General features: G+C 39.7%; 1 protein-coding gene across 2 annotated transcripts; it reads left to right on the top strand.

The window, feature by feature from the left end:
- The first annotated feature begins 3,412 nt into the window (after positions 1-3,412).
- On the top strand, positions 3,413-18,219 carry pnoca (prepronociceptin a). 2 transcript variants are annotated; one of them, XM_047580727.1, is made up of 3 exons: positions 3,413-3,517; positions 14,556-14,689; positions 16,448-18,219. In XM_047580727.1, exons 2-3 carry the CDS (start codon positions 14,570-14,572, stop codon positions 17,048-17,050), a joined length of 723 nt encoding a protein of 240 aa, XP_047436683.1. In that variant the 5' UTR covers positions 3,413-3,517; positions 14,556-14,569; the 3' UTR covers positions 17,051-18,219. The 2 variants fall into 2 exon arrangements, with proteins under 2 accessions (XP_047436683.1, XP_047436684.1); XM_047580728.1 differs by having other exon boundaries at positions 3,422-3,517; positions 14,559-14,689.
- Positions 18,220-18,308: the final 89 nt, after the last annotated feature.

Genomic DNA, 18,308 nt, shown 5'->3' with positions numbered 1-18,308 from the left:
TATCCTGTATATACTAGTCCCGTATGACGCTACTTCTCATGCTAAGCTAAGCTAACTGTCTCTGGGATGATGTAAGTAGTATTGATCCTCCCATATAAAGTGAATCAAGTTAACCAGAGTATTTTCATGTCTTATGGCCTGTTCATCAGAAAACCAAACATGATGGACGCAACCTGAGGTAGGAAATGCTTCGGAAATAGTAAAATATATTTTACTAAATAGTAAACCTCATGGTTACTGAATGAAACGTCAAACGTCTGCCTTTTGTGATTGATTTATTGCTTTTTTTTTTTTTTTTGCTTCTCAACTGTACACTGCCACAGAACAGAAGGTGAGCAGACTATGATGTGCATTATTTATTATAAATTGTGGTAGATGAAGGTTTCTGTCCTCCTCCTCCTCCTCCTCTTCCTTCTCCTTCCTGTATTCATGCTGATCAACGAGTGTGTTTAATAGCTGTTCTTTGTGGTTTGCTTGTGAGAAACTGTGCATCCTTTGTAAACTCTAACAATTAAAGACATACAAACTTTCTTCTTCAGGAAACCTTTCACGGTTTTGTAATCACCTATATGATTAAATTCACATCTAATGCCATGTTGTTGTTGTGCAGAAGGTGCAGTTCCTTGCACAGAATAATTTTCCTAATATCAATATAATATATATAGAAACATCACATAAAATATTTAATTAGATTTAATGAGATCGCTGGCATTAAGGTGATTCAACATATATTTAGATAACAGATACCAGTTACTATAAAATGCTTTTTAATCTACTTTTTCCAAAACATAATAAGAAAATACTTCTTTCCACTTAACCCACTAGTGACCAGATAATTTAAGTTGCATACATTTATGAAGACACATTTTTTTATATTACATCCACTCAGAAAGTTTGAGAATCACATCATCATGCTTACTCCTTCCACAAAACCCCATGTTTCCCTGAGTTATAAAATTCCACTGACACGTGGATCTGATCTAGGCTTGTTCAAGTAAGTCAACTTGCACCCTCTGTTCTGTCATTTACAGCTGTGGCTAAAGTTTCCAGTACAACATGGGTTTCTAAATAGGGTGGGATTGTGACGGTAGGAAACATAGTGAGAGTGTCAGAAGTCAGGTTGTTATTCTAAGTAAAGGAGGAGTACATTGTGTCTAGACTTAAATTTCCTTAGGGGACGGTGCATGATACTCTAAAACACTCTGAGAAAACTACACCAGTTGTATCTAAAGCACGCCCAAGAAGATCAAAAGTGACTCCTCCATTAGAAGATCAATACATCAGGCTTTTTTTCAGTGAGAGACAGAAAAACAACTTCATCACAGATACACAATTCACTATACACGGAGTCAGCAAAAGTCCTGTGGAAAGAAGGCTGTTCTCAAGTAGCGGCATACCAACACTTCACAATATTTACTGTTGACTTCTTTGTGGGGAAAGTTTCAAACTGCACGAAGATAGCACGACTCAAATCTTTTAAAGAATACGAATAAAGAGTACGAGGAGTTGCCTGACATCAGACAAGAAGCTCTTTGGAACCGTTGTCATCACAAAGAAGGAGGAAGACAATGGACATTGGACAATGTTCATCTTTCAGCTTAGCAGCACCTGTGCTTGTGTTATTGATTCATTGCGTGACGTCTCTAAATACAGCATACGGTAGTCACTGCTTTCAGTAAACACTGTAGCTCGCGTTTTCATTCTGTTTCATCCTGCTCGGTCATGCAGACGCATGGCCAAAGTAAAGTAAGCCTAATCAGAGAGAGAAACAGAACACATCCTCCTGATAATGAAGGCCGGACAGATACATAATAAGAAACTCTCAAACGCAAGCTTGTCGTGATTCTTTTGTTTCCAGCGGGGTTTATTGTTTGCAAGCAGAGTGACAGTAATACAGTCCTGCCACCGCCTGAAGAGAGAGGTTGGAGGACATCTGACTGTCACTCCCACAACATCGTGGAGGAGGAGTGACAGCCAGATGTGCTCCAACCTCTCTTTAAAACATCTCCGCACATAAACATGTGAAAATCTTCATGCTTTTATACAGTAAGGAGGTAACAGTGCTTTGTATTCTCTGTAACTAAGGTAGTAAATGTGAAGGCTCCAGTACATTTAAAAGATGTTTTCATTGAACAATTGTTATTTTGCACATTTTGTGAGGCTGAACATAAAGGCTGTTTTGTTTGGTTCCGGGTGTTTTTGGAACAGAGACGTACTTGCCCCCACCAGTTAAGTATTTAAAGTAATTAAAATATATCTGTTGCATTACTTTATATAGCTTACAATGCACTTAATTACTGGCATGAAGATAGCAGACTACCAATGCTCCGTGAGACCATGCTCTCTGTGAAAGAGTTGCATTGACACTATAATAAATTTTGAGAATCTCTAGGTTACAGACATGGCTAGCTGGACAAGGGGAAGCATCTCTAAACCACTGATTCTAAGACCGTATGACCCTGGAGCAGCTGGGGCCTGGGTCCATAAAAGAGAGTGATTTGTAAATCAGTCATCGTGGTGCATGCGATGAAGCTTCATTACCACTCCCACAATTATCCATGTGGCTGGGTGTGGTCAGTTGCTGTATTCCGTCTGCGCCGGTGGTTTATCACAATTATGTACCATCATCGCAGTAATATCTCAATCATCATCATTAAATGTCCAAATGATGATTAATGGTCAATCTGTGCAGTTCATGTTCATCTCAAGATCAAGCGATAAGCCTCCTTAACCAGTAGCTTGGAAATAGTGACTCAAGTGCAAATAAAAAGGATGATTAATAGACACTTACCGGATTCAGGATTCACAGATTGAATCCCTCATAAGTTCACATACTTTGCTTTAAATCTTTTTCTGTTCCAGTTGTTTGATTGTGAACAGAATAAAGTAAATTATTGCGAAAGTCAAATTTATTTGCCCAGAGCACAAGTGCCTCAGAAGTTAATATGAGCCCAGTCATATTGGTTTAGTATTTTATCTTTTGTCAGTATGACATTTATTAATGTTGTTGTCATCATGTAACTCAAATGGCAGGAGGACAAATTTTAAATATTTCACGGCACAGCCTCTCCTCCCTCTGCCCATCTTTTCATCTTTTCCAATCTCTTCCACATCCTCTTCTCTCCATTTGTTCCTCTTCTTCTCATCCTATCTCCAATGTTTCGCTCCTCCTCACCATCCGTCCTCCCTCTCTCCCTCCCACTTCCATCGCTCCTTGCCCCCCTCCCCACACCAGCCCACCCCCACCCCCTGCATCTACCCCCCCCACCCCCCCTCCCTGTTTTCCATCCCTCTCTCTAATGAAAGAGGGACTTTTGAAAGAGAGATAGAGAGAGTGAGAGAATCAGAGGAGGGGGGTTGAAGTGGAGGGGTGGGTCCCTATAAGAGCAGCTGGCTCCAGCCTCCACGTAGCCAGAAAAACCACGCTGAGACGGAGGGAAGGAAACGTACACTGACAGACCGCAACCCGCACCCAAGGGACTCCCCGTAGGCACCCGCAATCTCATCCCCGACACAGGTAAGAAGACCCCGGGGAGGAGAAGGAGGAGGAGGAGGAGCGAGGTTTTAGTGGAGGAAAATAAATTGCTTGACCTCTGACCTTTGATGCAAAAACTTTGAGGAAGGAGGAAACAGTTTTCCATCATTTTGCCTTTCACTTACTCCTTTGTTGCTTTTAACGGTGCTTATGTTTGTCAGATTCTGGGGAGCTCAAGAGATTATGAAATTAATTCGACAGACTCAATCAGGAATCAGGGAAAAGGGAAAAGGGAAGGAAAAAGGAAACACTTGATGCGCGTTTGAGAGCTCTGCTGTCCTCAGCCAGTGTTTGTCCCGTGACTTCTCCATCGTCCACAAATCTTGAAGGGTTACAGGGTATTTGTTGCATTGTGTTGTGATCTTATGATCTTCTGACCCCCCCCTCGAGCACTCGTAGTGATGCCGATCGAAGACTTTAAGCTTGACCGATTGCTCACCTCTGTGACAAACTCTTAACGATGCAGAGCGAGTTCAGGTGGGGATGAATCCATAACCTCCTAAGGAGCGATTACAGACCGCGACGTCTCCTAATGCCCGTGGTTAACTGCTACCTGTCTGAAGGGGTTAAAAGCCAGCGAGAGCAGACAGCTCGGGGTGAGGTGACCACACATGTTTGTTTTGTGAGTGCGTTGGTATTTTACGAAGAGGGAGGGAAAGGTCATAAATGGCTGGTCCTGATTAGTCATCGTTAAGGCCTGATTTACTGCTGCGCTCGAGTGGGTCCCAGTGACTTGACGTTTGGATTCACGCTACAGCTCGAGACACTGTTTGTTTTTGATAATTTCAGTGAGTGCATTTTGCTGTTGATCAGGGTGAGATTTCGCAGAACGCCCATCATCTGAGGATTATTTTTAGATTTTCTGAGGCATCTACCTGCAGGCTAATTACTTTAACCATCGTTTTGACGCCAAATCATTCGAAAGGAAAGATCTTTGACGCTAAAATGCACAACAATTAACGTTATGATGACTCTTACACATGTACTTACAGATTACTTGGAGTTAGATTTTAATTTCCGATGTTGTAATTTATTGGTAAATGTGGTGGTGGTAATCGAAGATTTCACTGGTAATAATTGTGAATAAATCCTAGGATGGACTTGTTTGTTCAAATTCATAAACCACCTGGACCCAGACTAAAATAAAAATAAATAAATGTCCGGTACACGAAGGTAGGTAAAATGAGTAATGTTAGAGGATTTTATTAATAACATATAAAACATCTGGCCACATCTGGCTCTGCTGACCCTTCATAAGCTTGAACTGTTCAAAGGCTGAAGTTATGAACCAGGCTGAATTGGTTTTATTTGGTCAAATTTACCAGATGGCACTTTGATGAATCACATGTTACATGTTTTATTACATATTAAATATAAACCATTACGTAAATGATGTAAGTTATTTGTATTCTATTGAGGACTGAACATGTATTGATGAGGATTTTTACACTGTGCTGTCATTTAATTGCTTTTTTCTATAAAATCTATTGATCATTAGAACATGAATTATTATTATTATTATTATTATTATTATTATTATAAATAGTACCAGTAGTAGTAGTGTTTGTAGAAAAAGGAGAAGTAATGGCAGCTCCTGAAGTTGTTTTATTAATATTATTCACCTTATCCTGATGCCTTAAGGCTTTTTGTAGAAAACTCATTATGAAGAGGTGTGTTTTCTTTGCCATGAAGTCAATAACAAACTTTAAAATGAATTTTACACTAAATAATTAACCAATGCCTGTGTTTTGCCTGGGGCTCAGTTTCCATTTGACCTTGTAAGACACTCCGTAAACAACTTATTTTTTTCTTTTTAGTTAACTATTTTAAAAAAAAGCTGAAAAGCTCAACAAGTCCCATTGTCCACTGTTTCTGAAGAAAACTAAAGGCTACTTAGTCATACTTTAGTGCAGATTTGAGCAAAAAAAAAACTAAAGAATTGTATTTATAGGTAGGTAACGTTTGTTGGTTGGTTGGATAATATTACAGAAGTCTTCAGTGAGGCTGCGTGGAGGATACGGAGGAGATGAACCAGTTTAAATCTAAATGTGCACTTCATGATATGAAAGTTTAATGTTGCACATTTAAGAGGAATCATTTGAGTTGAATGTAGCTGTAGTCGGAATTAGATCATGCCACATAAATACAGAGACAGAGATCTTTTCAAAAAGCAATAGTGTTTTTTATTTATATATAATCTGATGGAGATGAACTATATTGTATTATTTCGCAGTTTTCCTGCAGGCAGCAAGACAAATACTGACAAGGATACAGTAACATAGACTGAGACTGAGAGGGATGAGAGTCCAATTATATTTGAACCTTTTGGTACAGGTGCTTTAGAGGCATCTTCTCTTGCCTTATGCAGATGTGAAGAATCTATGACAAGGACCCATAAAGGAACAAAACAATACAAGCTCTGTTTTGAGAAAAGAAAAGAGTGTAATTTGTCATTTTTCGTGTTTAAAATATTTAAACTTTACTCATTATCAAACCAAAATCTTCAAATAGCTGAGTTCATGAAACATCTACAAACAGTCAATCTGTGCAGCGAATGTAGATGTAATCTAATATGTGTGGGATAAATTAAAGAAGAAAATTAGCAAAAAAAAAATAAAATAAACAAACTTAATAAATATATAGTGGATGCACCAAGCATTTTATTGAGCTACAGCTCATTTCCACAGTTCATGCCTCATGAGTTCCATGGGCTAAATACTCTTTTCAATCCATCTCCTCCCCTCTTCAGTATAAGCGAATTTGCTGGTTCTTGCCACAACTCAGCACACCTCATTAGCTTCATGTATAAACTCCCTTGACCCCGCTAACCACTCTCTTTTAAGAACTAGATGGGGAAAATGGAGAGTGGACGAGGAGTGCATGATCACAGGTCACGCAGCATAGTAGTGCTGGTGTGCGCACCTCTGGCAGCCGCAATGAATTGGCTGGGAACGTGTGGAGTTAATCCAAGGATACAATGTTCCTAACGCAGCAGGGCCACCTGCCTATTTCTCTCTTTATGTTTCCTTGTCACCCTAAGTGTACCTCTTTTACCATCTGCTTCAACACCAAAGGAGAACTGGCTAAGGTTGCATACAGTTGCTTAACCCTTAATGGGGCGATGAATCATATTTGGTAACTCCCACGCACATTTTAAATTGCGTCCCTGAGTGTCCTCTCAGTTTAGAAGCATGTCCTGAGACAACTTTCCCAGGTCAAATCAGGTTCAGATCTGGTCTTTAAGGTAAAACCTCAGCATGAGCTGAGCTCGCTTGAGTCTGATCTGCTTTATTAGGTAGCATGAAGACGTGTCCTAATGTTGTCTAATGTGATAATGTTGACAATTTCCTGAATAAGCTCTTATGTTCAAATGGTCTAAATACGTGTTTACATTTGTTTACTACATAAGGACAGGGAACCATATATGGTAATTTCATTTAAAAAAGGTTTTAAAAAAAACATCTTCTTATGTCCTATATTAACACTCTCGGGTGGAAAATAATAGAGGGTTAAGCAGAAAGACTTTTCTTTTGACTTTGTAATTTTCTTGCTGTTGATCTTGGTAATCTAGGAACTGAAAAATACACTGTGTATTTGGAAGCCAAACTGGAAATCATAGAGCAGGAGTCTTCAACATTTTTCAGGCCAAGGACCCCAAACTGAGTTTAAGTACGGACACCCTCCCTAGTGTATATACATTATTATCATTATTTTTACTAAAATATGTTGGATTTATGTTAATATGCTTTAAAGATTTTGTTAAAGAAAATATATATATAAAAAATGTTTAATCAACCAAAGATTTTGTGCCCCTCCCTGCCTCTGCAGACCCCCTAGTGATAACATGATAAACTGTCCATACTTACTCTTTGCTTTGACTCAAGGCTTTGTTAAGGGTGCTGGTCTGTATTGCAGAAGAAATTGTGTTTTTAAAGTCTAAAACTAAGTTGGAACCACAAACCAATTTTACCATAAAGGCATGGACAACGTTTTCTACTAATGTTAAATGAAACACTTGAAAGCTGTGGTGTGTAGCCACTCGTACTTCTATTGTGAAAGATTATGGTTCTTTATAATGTAGAACAAGTCCAGTGCTTGAAAACGTAATGTTATTCACACAAAAGCTATGATGTTTCACTTAACCACGATTTTCATTTGTAAAAGTTTCCCAAGGCCCAGCAAATAAACCAACGTTGAGACCAGATCAGTCTCAACGTTGTAATTGGTGTCACAGTTGGATATTCCAGAAATTTAACATCTACCAGTTCAGATACTACGCCAGTGACTAAAATTCAATTAAATAATGATCCACAAACCTATAAGCCCCTAATCAATGTTAGAAGAACAGCTAACAACTAACCAGGAATTCTCCCGAGACAAGTGGTATAGGTTTGTTATTTAAATATTTCTGACCACATGGAGCTGTTGCATTAAAAAACAAATTCCACTAAGGTGTCTGGTGTGCATGGTTAGCTTTGATTACAGTAAATGCTAATAAGTCAATGATGTCCATTCTCATTGATTGTGACAGGAAGTAGCTTCCTACTTTGTAACTGTTGTGAAGATACTTAGATATTATTTTAATGAGACATATTGTGCCAAATGCAGTTTCCCCCTTTCCCCGGAGAGTTGTTTCTTACTTTTCTTTTCTCAATGTTTTTTTTTTTTTTTTTTTTTTCAAGGTATTCATTGTACCTGTCACAAAATTATTGGGTGTCTTCTCTTGAATTGGGAGTAGGCAGTAACAGCTAATTAGCATTTAAAGCTACAGACAGTGAGACAGCTCATGTCGAATGGGACTTAACCCAGGAGCACACATTCATGGCAGAATAAAATGTTGTGTGCGTTATTATTTTAAACTAAAACTTGAAAGACACATTGCGGTGACATGTTGGATTTATATTTTCTTAAGCCCCACTACTTACTGACAACTGGCAACTGGACCATTTGTTAGCCTTCTGATTGGTCTGCTAACCACCAACCAGGTGGCTCCTATCCTTCATCAAGCCATGACTTCCTACGTTACTGTTGTTTACTTGGACAAACAATGTGACAGTGACAGAAAAATGTTGAAAACCTCCAGAGATACCAGGAGGTAACATGCAGATGAGATAACTAACATTGGTAGACACTGAAAAAATTGCTACGCTTTTCCTGACTTTACAGTTTTTAGTTGTGCTTATTTCATCCAGTGTACCCACATTTTTTCATCCGTACACTTTTTGGGCTTTTTATAATAACAATTACAGTATTCAATGCTATCTGAGTCTGCAAGGTTTCAAAGCTTTTCTATGGGAATTGACCCCAGTTTGTGTCACCTAGCAACAACACACAGAGTTGGGGCATGTTACTACTTCCAAGAGCACAAGACCCTCTATTGTTCACACTTTTGTTCCCAATTGTCCCCTCTTTCTAGATGATATCACACACATCGTGACACTCAACAAAATCACAAAAAGGGGTCATGCTGTTATTATCACCTTACCTGGCGCTGTGACCACCTAACTGGACAAAAATCTGTACTCTCTACATGACAATAATAATAATGAAATAGGAATACATTGGCAAAACTCAATAATTCACTGGGGTGGAAACACCACAGCTTATAACCAGTGTGATTTCTATTTCAGTATTTCAGAGAGCACCCCACGCCTGAAAGTAATGGAGACATTATTAGTTGCAGCTGTGTTCAACAAAAGCATATAGGCTATGAAGGTGACCCTTTACGTGCTAATGTTTCCACCAGGTAACAACGCGCCACGTCTTCAGCTACGTAGTAATAACTCACATTATAGAAATACAAGGAGGTACAAGGAGAACAAACATGTTCAGGTCACATCTGTGCAGGTGGTAATAACAAGCAAAAAAATATATAGTGCACCACCCTACCTCGAAGCATAAACAAAAAATCAATATGAAATGAGTGTGGTCCGACCCCTGTGGAGGTATGTGTGAGCCACCTCTTAACCATCCATCGACCACAGGTGATTAGATGCATTGAGAAAGGAAATTGATTTAGCTTAGCGTGTCTGCCTGTAATGGCCTCAGCTGCGCGAGTCACACAGTCTGATTGACAGGGAATATCCTGTAAAAACACTAAAGGCTTCTTCTAAATGCTCCTCCTGACCTGAGATTTGTCAAAACGCCCACTTTGCAGACACGTCCGTGAGCATATGTGCCGCTGGCACGACCTCTGACATATAGTCAACGATCATGAGTTCGTGAGCATTATGAGAGTACGTACTATTAATGCAAATAATTTAATATGTTACAGTAAATATATATTTTATTAACCTGAAAGAAAAAACATGTTTGTAAGAAAGTCATATTATGCAGGATTTAGCCACCAAAGACATTGTCTTATAACATAACTGATACAGATGTTTGCACCAAATAAGTAAATAAGTATTGTGAAACAGCTTCCTGTCTCTCGTGAAGTACATGTACAGCTTTTGTTACATAAAGCACAGAAAGAAGAGGCACTGAGAGGGTGAGGAGAAGAGAGGTAATGACAGGCTAACGAGTAAGTGCACGGTGCAGGTAGGTTGGGCGGTTTCGTATATAGATTAGATAGTCATATCAGCCTGATTGGTAGCATAGATCTGCCTTCCTGAAATGTGTCAAATCAATGGCCAAACATCAATATTATAACAAAGAGCACAATATATTTTAGGTGGGCCTCAGTCAAGTTGTCAGTCAAAGTGACTCCTCTGGCAGATGAAGTGCTCTGTCTGCAAGTAGAGGACTAAATAACATTTAATTACCTGTCAAACCGGCTCATCAACTAACAATACCAACATCACAAATACGCTCTAATCATTCAATATTTGTCTCTTTTATTCAACGAGATAGTCCCGTCTCCTCTAAGGGTTCGAAGCCATTGTTCTTTTATTGGGTTAAAGATAACACATTTAAATCTTCATTTATTAGGAAATTATAGGTATATGTACTGCGTTAGCACTTAATATAATATTTAACCACTTGAAGGAACTGTATGCTTTCACATTCAGTTTTAAATTAAAAATAAATTTTTACGTCCGTTGCTGTATACTTTAATAAACAAATATGTGATTGTCCTGGTTTGAGGTGTCTTGAATTTTCACAGACCAGAGTATGTGAGTTTAGATATTTAGACAGTTGCTTTTTGTATTTTTTTGTATTAAACTTCCAGATGTTAACAGTTATAGTTTGAAGGTGGGTTTTCATTGTATTCATTGCGTGCATGTCATTAACCTAAACCAGGCCAGTCTTTCCCACACAGCAGGCCCAAAACAATTCTATCATCAGTGGATTTGGTGTTAGAATGAGTTGGCTGGCTACAATTTAAACCCACATTGCCCTTTATTACTCAACAAAACATCACTTCCACCAATGAGGGCCTTTTTTCTGTTCTTGCAAGGACAAAACTAGGGCATGCCCTGTATTTTAAAGCAGCAACAAAGTAAGAAAAGATACAGAATAGCAGAGGTTTGTTTTTGCATAAATTCTGCAACAATCTGCATTTCGGCTTTTAAAAATAAGAACGCAGCCCGACACCGACGCACACTGCTGTTTTGTTAAATCATGCGTGGATAATCCGCGCTTCGGGACGGAAGTAATTTATTTTAAATTTTCTGTTTTTGATAAGAAATTGTAATACAGGCGAAATAATAGAGGGAAGAGTTGATAACACATTGGGAGACAGTCTGAGAATTTCTGAGGGCTGCGCCAACAATAGAGTTAACATGCGGCTTTAACTTTAAAAAGTATTTCTTTCATTGTTATTTTTTAACAGCTTGAAGATGTTTAAAAAATATTCCATTCCTAAAAGCTAAATTAACATGTACACACCCGGAGTTACACGTATAATTTGCTAAAACAGACTTAAAGCTGACTTTTCGCTTCATTTAATGGCAGCACGGGGATGTAGTGGTGAGCACTGAGCCCTATAGCGAGAAGGCTCTGGGTCTGAACTATCTGGCCGAGACCTTTCTGTGTGGAGTTTGCATGTTCTAACTATGTGTGGGTTTTCTCTGGATGATCCGTCTTACTCACACATTACAAAAACATGGTTATTAGATGAACGGGTGATACTAACGTGGCTATAGGGTATGCATGTGAGAGCGAAAAGATGACTGAGATTGGCTCCACCCCCTCTTGACCCTCTTACTATTTAGTTATTATTTTGTATGTATTCTGCTAACATCCTATCAGATTCAGAGATACTTTTGATAAAGAAACTTCCTTTCATTTGAAAATGGTCTTAATCATCATCGACTGGACTGTAAGACCTTAATGAGCAGTGCCTCAGCACAGCCCCACACAGTAATGACTTAATTAACTGGTTTATTTGGTAGTTAATCAGTTAATTAAAAGCAGAATAATTGGGGTTTAATGGCTCCCAAGGGAACCTGGCAGACTTCAGTATAAAACCCCACAGAAGATCAGGTCCGTTTTATTTTACAGTGCTGTCAACGTCACGGAGGACTTTATAGAGAAGAGAGCAGAAAAGGTACCTACCCGTGTGTGAGCACACATGTCTGTAATATCCCGAGTGAGGTTTGTGACTGCTGCTCGGCCGTATTCATTCTGTGCCGGATCTTCCAGATAGGAAATCAGGCATTCGCTGTTAACATAATTGGGAGAGTTGTAGTACGTTAAGAAAAGTATGTACTCAGCTTGGCCAAATAATTGTTTTTTCTCTCTGTTAACTGCCATGTGTAGCTTTGAGATTACTCCTTAAACAAAGTAAAATGTGTTTATTGTGTTTATATTTTGCCTTTATCTATTTATCTGTAGCAGAAATTTCTTTTGTTTGATAATGGTTACTAATGGCTCAATGGTTACAGGTAGATATAGCCGTAACCCCAGCACTAACATCGTCTTATGTGTTTGTAGGTTTACCAACTACGATAGTATATGTGAGCACAGACAGTGTCTATATTGTGTAGGTCTTTTAACACTATGACAACACAATCACGGCACGAAGAGCTGTACTTTGTTACTATAATCTCAATGATTAACACATACTCAAGATAATAAGATAGTTTTAATTAAAAGAAACAGAGTTAAATTCAAAGCAAACAACAGCCTCTCGGTTTTGTCGATCCATTTATCGACCCAAACCTCCTCCCTATGCGTACTAACTGCAATGTCTCTCTTCCACCTTTGCTCCCTTGATAAAAGGGCAGGCGCTGAAGGGGGCTGTCAATGAGACAAAACAAGCTGCTTGAACAAGTGTGCTGTGGGGTTGGAGGGTAGTTTTAAATTTTGCTGCAGACACTGTTCCACTGAAGATGGTGTGAAATCCGGAAATTTCTTAATTTTCCTTATTTCCATGTGCAAATTAAGTAATTTCTAAAGTAATTTGTTGCATGTGCCTCGTGGTTGGTGACAAATGTTAGCGCGCTAACACGTCAGTATTGCGATATAATAGCATGATGACTTTTTCATTCATTATTTGCCCAAATCATTGATGCGTTTAATTGATCAAAACAGCTCCTAGCATCGCTGTGAGCCTCATAATACAAAGCACCCCCGAGTTTGCATTCTCCGGCTGCAAAGGTGTGATGGCACCTTCACGCGTGATCCTCCTGGTTGTGGAAGCCAAGCCAAGACAGAGTCAGTGACAAGAGGCAGGAGAATGACATAAATTGTGGCCAAATGAACACACCCCAAGCTGTTTGTCTATCCACTGCCATCTGCTAGTTGCATCCTGTCCTTGTATTCCTGCCTAAAACAGCCATGTTAGTCTTTTGTCTTCCACTGACAAACCCATCCTTCCCTTCTTGCCGGGCAGAAAAATTAATAACACCCAACACACTCACTTATTGTTTGCACACACAAAGACTGATTAATTTGGATTCGTTGTGTGGAGTTACTGTTTTATGGTTAGTCGGAGACTGGAATGAACTGTGGTGCAATCTCACTTTTATCAGTTTTTAATTACTCTGAGTGTATTCCAAATTTCAAGTACCTTAGAAAAGGGAATTTTACTAAGGACAAATTAATTGTGTTTAATAGATAATAACCTACAGCTGAAAGAGCATGGGCGCTTTGTGTGACGATGCATGTATTTAAATGTCTCTCTGCGGCATCGGTGTGTGCGCTGCAGCGCGTATTGTGGCGCGTGAGTTTGAGGGTGTGCGTTTGCCACCAAGAAACAATGACTCAGCTTGTTGCCAGAGGCATTAATTGAGGCATCAATTAAAGGAGTTAACGAGTTTGTTTAATGAGATGAAAACTCCAGTTGTGTTTCTGACGTCACAGTCAGCCGACTGGGTTGTTCCTAACAGAGTAAGGTCAAATCATTTTATGTTCCCCTCTTCGTCACTGTTTGGGTTTACTTTGGTCGCTGTCTCGCTTCCTACCCCACCTCACTTCAGTCACGTCTCTTTCTGCTCTTTAACCGTCGTATGGGTCCTTCATGAAGTCCTGAGTAAAAATAGATAGAATGAAAAACCGAAGACTTTAAGCTCTGTGTATCATTAGTGTATGTGATGATAAGTGATTTTCCGATTAATGGTTGACATGTGGTTGACTGGCTTATTGGGAAAGCCGTGGTCAGAGAAGCAGCTTTGGCACCCTATGGGGTGTCCACAACTGAAAATAAAACAGCAGAGACCCAAAACCTTTTAGTAAAATTAAACCTAAAAAAAAGACAGATGAGCTCTGAAAACGTGGACAAAGACAGTTAGTAAACCAGGATAGGTGGCACATTTAAAAGACAGATATTTCCCTCAGGGCTTGGTAAAGAATGGAGCACAAAAACACGCCTGAAGTATTAAATGTAAAACTTTGTCGGTTGGCCAGAAACACAAGTCCAAGACAATAGTGAAAAAGATAAGTTGCTGTCCAAAGAACACATCTTGGATATCATACATTCTTCATTTGAACATTAACTTTTAAGGTTGGAGCAAACTTTTACAGACTCTCAGTGTCTGACAGTGACACGTTAATTCAAATGCCGCTGCATTACACACAGGGAGATGTTGAATTGCTGGACTAAACATGTGTACGTGCTCTGTCCTGTGCTGTGCAGCAGACGGTGGGACCATGAAGACCGTGGTGGCTCTGCTGCTCCTCTGCCTGTGTGATCCTGGACAGAGTGACTGCCAGACAGACTGCCTGTCCTGCAGCAACATCTTGCCAAAACAGCTCAGTTTCAACACCATGGTGAGGAGTCCACACGTGCACACACACACACACACACACATACACACATTGTCTGAGACTGTCTGAGGCTGCAGTAGAGATAAAAAAAATAAATAAAAAAAAAAGTGGTATATTTAAGTGTAAACAAGAAAACTAATCCCAACGTCAGGTGAGTTCCATTTAGCTGCTTCGGTTTCAGGGTGGTGGTATTGTTCTTGGTGGCTCATTGGCCAACCGCAATGACTAACGATGACATTGGGAAAAGAGCAGAGCTGCTGTAAGGTCTCCAATAACTAAGAAATTTTCTTTCCCTACTGTGATAAATCAAAATGTCCTCTGTGGGAGTTGTTCAATTAAACTCTCATGTTGAAATGTGCTTTAAAAATCATTTTTTGGAGAATTTAATTTTCTGAAATATCCAGATAAAACTAGACTGCACATAAACACATACACACATTAAAAAAAACAAAACAAAAAAAAACAAACACACAATCTTCCTCCGCTCCTTGACTCATTTCATTAGGTGTTAAAATAAGTGGAAACCCCCACCACCACCCTCCCATCTTGTACTCACGCCGTCCCGTCACTCTCTCTGACTCAACAAATTACCCTTTTGGCATTTCAGTTTTAATTTGTTGTGTCTAATTGATTCCTGTGGATGGATGCGTGTTTCTCCTCTCTGCGCTTATGCCTGGTGGTTGTTTCTCTCTAGTTAATGGCACGACTGCTTCTCGGGTTTTTCTTTTCGGTGGAGTGCAGTGGAAAAGAAAATGTATTTATTTTTTCGAAACACAAGGCTTTGTGCTGTTAGAGTGACGCAAAGAGGTCACAGTGGTATTTAAAGGGACCTTAAGTCAGCCTATACCCTTTGGAGTCCCTGCTTTCTTTAATTTTATTGTTAATTTCTGTCATTTTACTTCTAAATCAATAAGGGACCAGAGCTTACGTAATTAGCTTATGTCGTGTTCAAGTAACCCCATGTGTTGAAAGCTATGTAGTGTTTAATGCATTAAATACTCCTGTAAATCTTTCCACACAGTCACATTGTGAGGACTTGTCTCCCTTTTAGGGACATAATATATATGTACCATGCAGCTTAAATACTTAGGATGAATGGTGTATGTATGGTTACTTTATGTCGAGATAAGGATTATTGTTAGATAAGTGGCAGGTACGGCTGGAGTAAGCTTCATGGTAATGGATATGATCGTTGTAATACCATCTGATGTGATGGTATTATACACAACCTGCATGCACACACACGCACACACACACACAATCCCACAGAACCAGTGAAGCGGAAAATAAAGGTGGTCATCGAGAAATCTAATCAATCCCCTGACGTATTGATTTTGCTATTTTCTGAGTCAAGAATGGACTTTCTACTCTAACAGCCCTTACAAATCAAAGGCTTGGAGTAACCGTGCAGTAAGAGTGCTTATGAAAAAGCAACGTCAGGCGTGCTTACGTGACTGGTTTATTAAGTTTATTAGCATTAAGTGCTTACTTGTAGAATTAGTAAACCGGGTATGTGGCCATAATCCAAAGTACTGGATGAAAAACAAAAGTCTTTTCAAGTGATCTTGAGGGGAACATGAATCCATCCATCCAGTAGCTTTAAAACGGGACTTATTTATAAATATACATTATTATATATATCATTTTGCATTTAATATTAAGCTAGCCTTTATCCCTTTACTAAGAAATTATATAAAAAATGTCAAATCAACCAAAGGTTTTGCGAAAATGAAAATGACCTCTTGTCTTTGTCTCTGGCAGGTGTGTCTCATTGAGTGCGAAGGCAACATTTCCCCGGCCTTCTCCTGGGACTTCTGTCGTAAAGCCCTGTCATCACCCATTTCCTCTCTTGGTGGCACCATGCGGAAAAGATCTCAAGAGGAGGTAGAGGCCCTGTTTCCTGAGGATGAGGAAGCAGTGGAGGGAGGTCTGTTGCTGCCCATTGCTTTAGGGAGGTTTGATCACGTGACCAGGGCACTCGGTGTGGACAGGGACCTGGGTGGCAGACAGGGCAGCCAGCCGAACGCTGCCTATAAGTCCCTTGAGGATGAGTACGAGGATGGAGGAGACCAGGAAGGAGTAGATGGTGACTTGGCAACGAGAGGACAGGACGATGCAGGGCTGAGCGTCTCCAAGAGGTTCGGCGGGTTCGTCAAAGGGAGGCACGGCTACAGGAAACTGATGTCTCCAGGGAGGTCGTACCAGAAGAGGTATGGCGGCTTCATCGGGATTCGGAAGTCAGCCCGCAAGTGGAACAACCAGAAACGTTTCAGCGAATTCCTTAAGCAGTATCTGGGGATGAGCTCTCGGGCCACTGAGTTCAACAGCGTGTCAGAAGACCTCACCCAACAAAATGAAGTTTAGCGGAGTGCACCTTTGAGCCACTGCCATTAAATCAAATTGTCCCTGACATGTTTTCACTGATCTTGTTTTGTTCTCCAGTCGCTCACATGTAAAAGTTTTCAGCTGTAAAACTGATGTCCTTAAAAATTGACCTATGGAAACCAAGCAGCTTACCAAATATTAAGCCTGTAATCTGAATCCTTGTTGTCCCACGTCATAAGAATTGCTGTTTCTGTTGACATCCCTTTTATTCATATGAATGATTAGATCCTTTTGTCTGCATTCCCATCCAGGTTTATCTTCCGATTGAGAGGTACTAGAAATATTTCTCGCCTCTGGCATCACCCACAGAGCTGGGTCCTCAGCCCAGCTCTGAACACCCTGAACTGTTCAGGCTTCCCACTCTGTAACACTTGTGAATGCACCAGTTCACTTTGATTAGCTGGCCAAGCTTTGTCCCTTTAACCTTTGATTAAAGCTCTTACTTTGGGAATTCTGGGTAGTCCTACAGAGATTTGCAGTAAAATACATGATTTATCTAACTGGTTAATACGATTTGCCCGATAAATCAACAATTAAAGTTAGTATAATTGCTTTCCTGATCCCCTTTCATTCATTAATTTCTGTGTTGGGTCATGCATGAACATGTGGACCTCTTTCTTTAGGCTTTGCATTTTACTGCTGAAAATGTGTAATAGTCTGTTATTACACCTCCATCTTGTGGCGATTTGCATATCGCACTCTCTGTTAAAGGCTTACACCAGTGTTTTTCATGTTTTGGCATTATTTTTGAGGTAATATCAGTTGTAATGTTAGGTATACTGTATGTGATTTGTGGTAGATAATTGAAACCCTGTTAAAAAAACAAATAACAGCTAAAATTTACTGAATGAACACTGTGCCAAAACACATCTGAGACAGAGCTACTGAGCGAGAGGTGAACGAGTAGTGAGCTATAAGACGACCAAGCACTCAACAGTCATAGATGCTAATTATCTGTCTGCAGAACTGTGTGCAAGTGAGACTGGACACCAGAATTCTTTGTGTGCAAACAGTATTTGCTCTTTAAACTGTATCGGTGTGAATTTCTTTTTTTGTCGCCCACTATGAGAGCTTGTAAATAGTCGAATTTAAACTTGTCAATAAATATAGTTTACTATTTCCTCCGTGGCTTGTCATGCAGCAACTGATTCTGTGTCATGAAGTGTTTTGTTCTTAGTAGTTATGGTACATCCAGACATGACAGCGTGTTAGTTATTTTAGATCTTATGAGCGACAT

This window comes from Mugil cephalus, chromosome 3 (assembly GCF_022458985.1).
Source record: "Mugil cephalus isolate CIBA_MC_2020 chromosome 3, CIBA_Mcephalus_1.1, whole genome shotgun sequence".
Taxonomy (NCBI): Eukaryota; Metazoa; Chordata; class Actinopteri; order Mugiliformes; family Mugilidae; genus Mugil; species Mugil cephalus.
Note: the sequence above shows the minus strand (reverse complement) of the source record. Positions and strands in the feature narration are given on the sequence as shown.

What these genes read in the sequence shown, in the direction of transcription:
- pnoca (XM_047580727.1), top strand. Translation starts at nt 14,570, where the DNA reads ATGAAGACCGTGGTGGCTCTGCTGCTCCTCTGCCTGTGTGATCCTGGA. An exon ending in AGCTCAGTTTCAACACCATG is followed by an intron (nt 14,690 to 16,447) that starts GTGAGGAGTCCA and finishes TGTCTCTGGCAG; the next exon opens with GTGTGTCTCATTGAGTGCGA.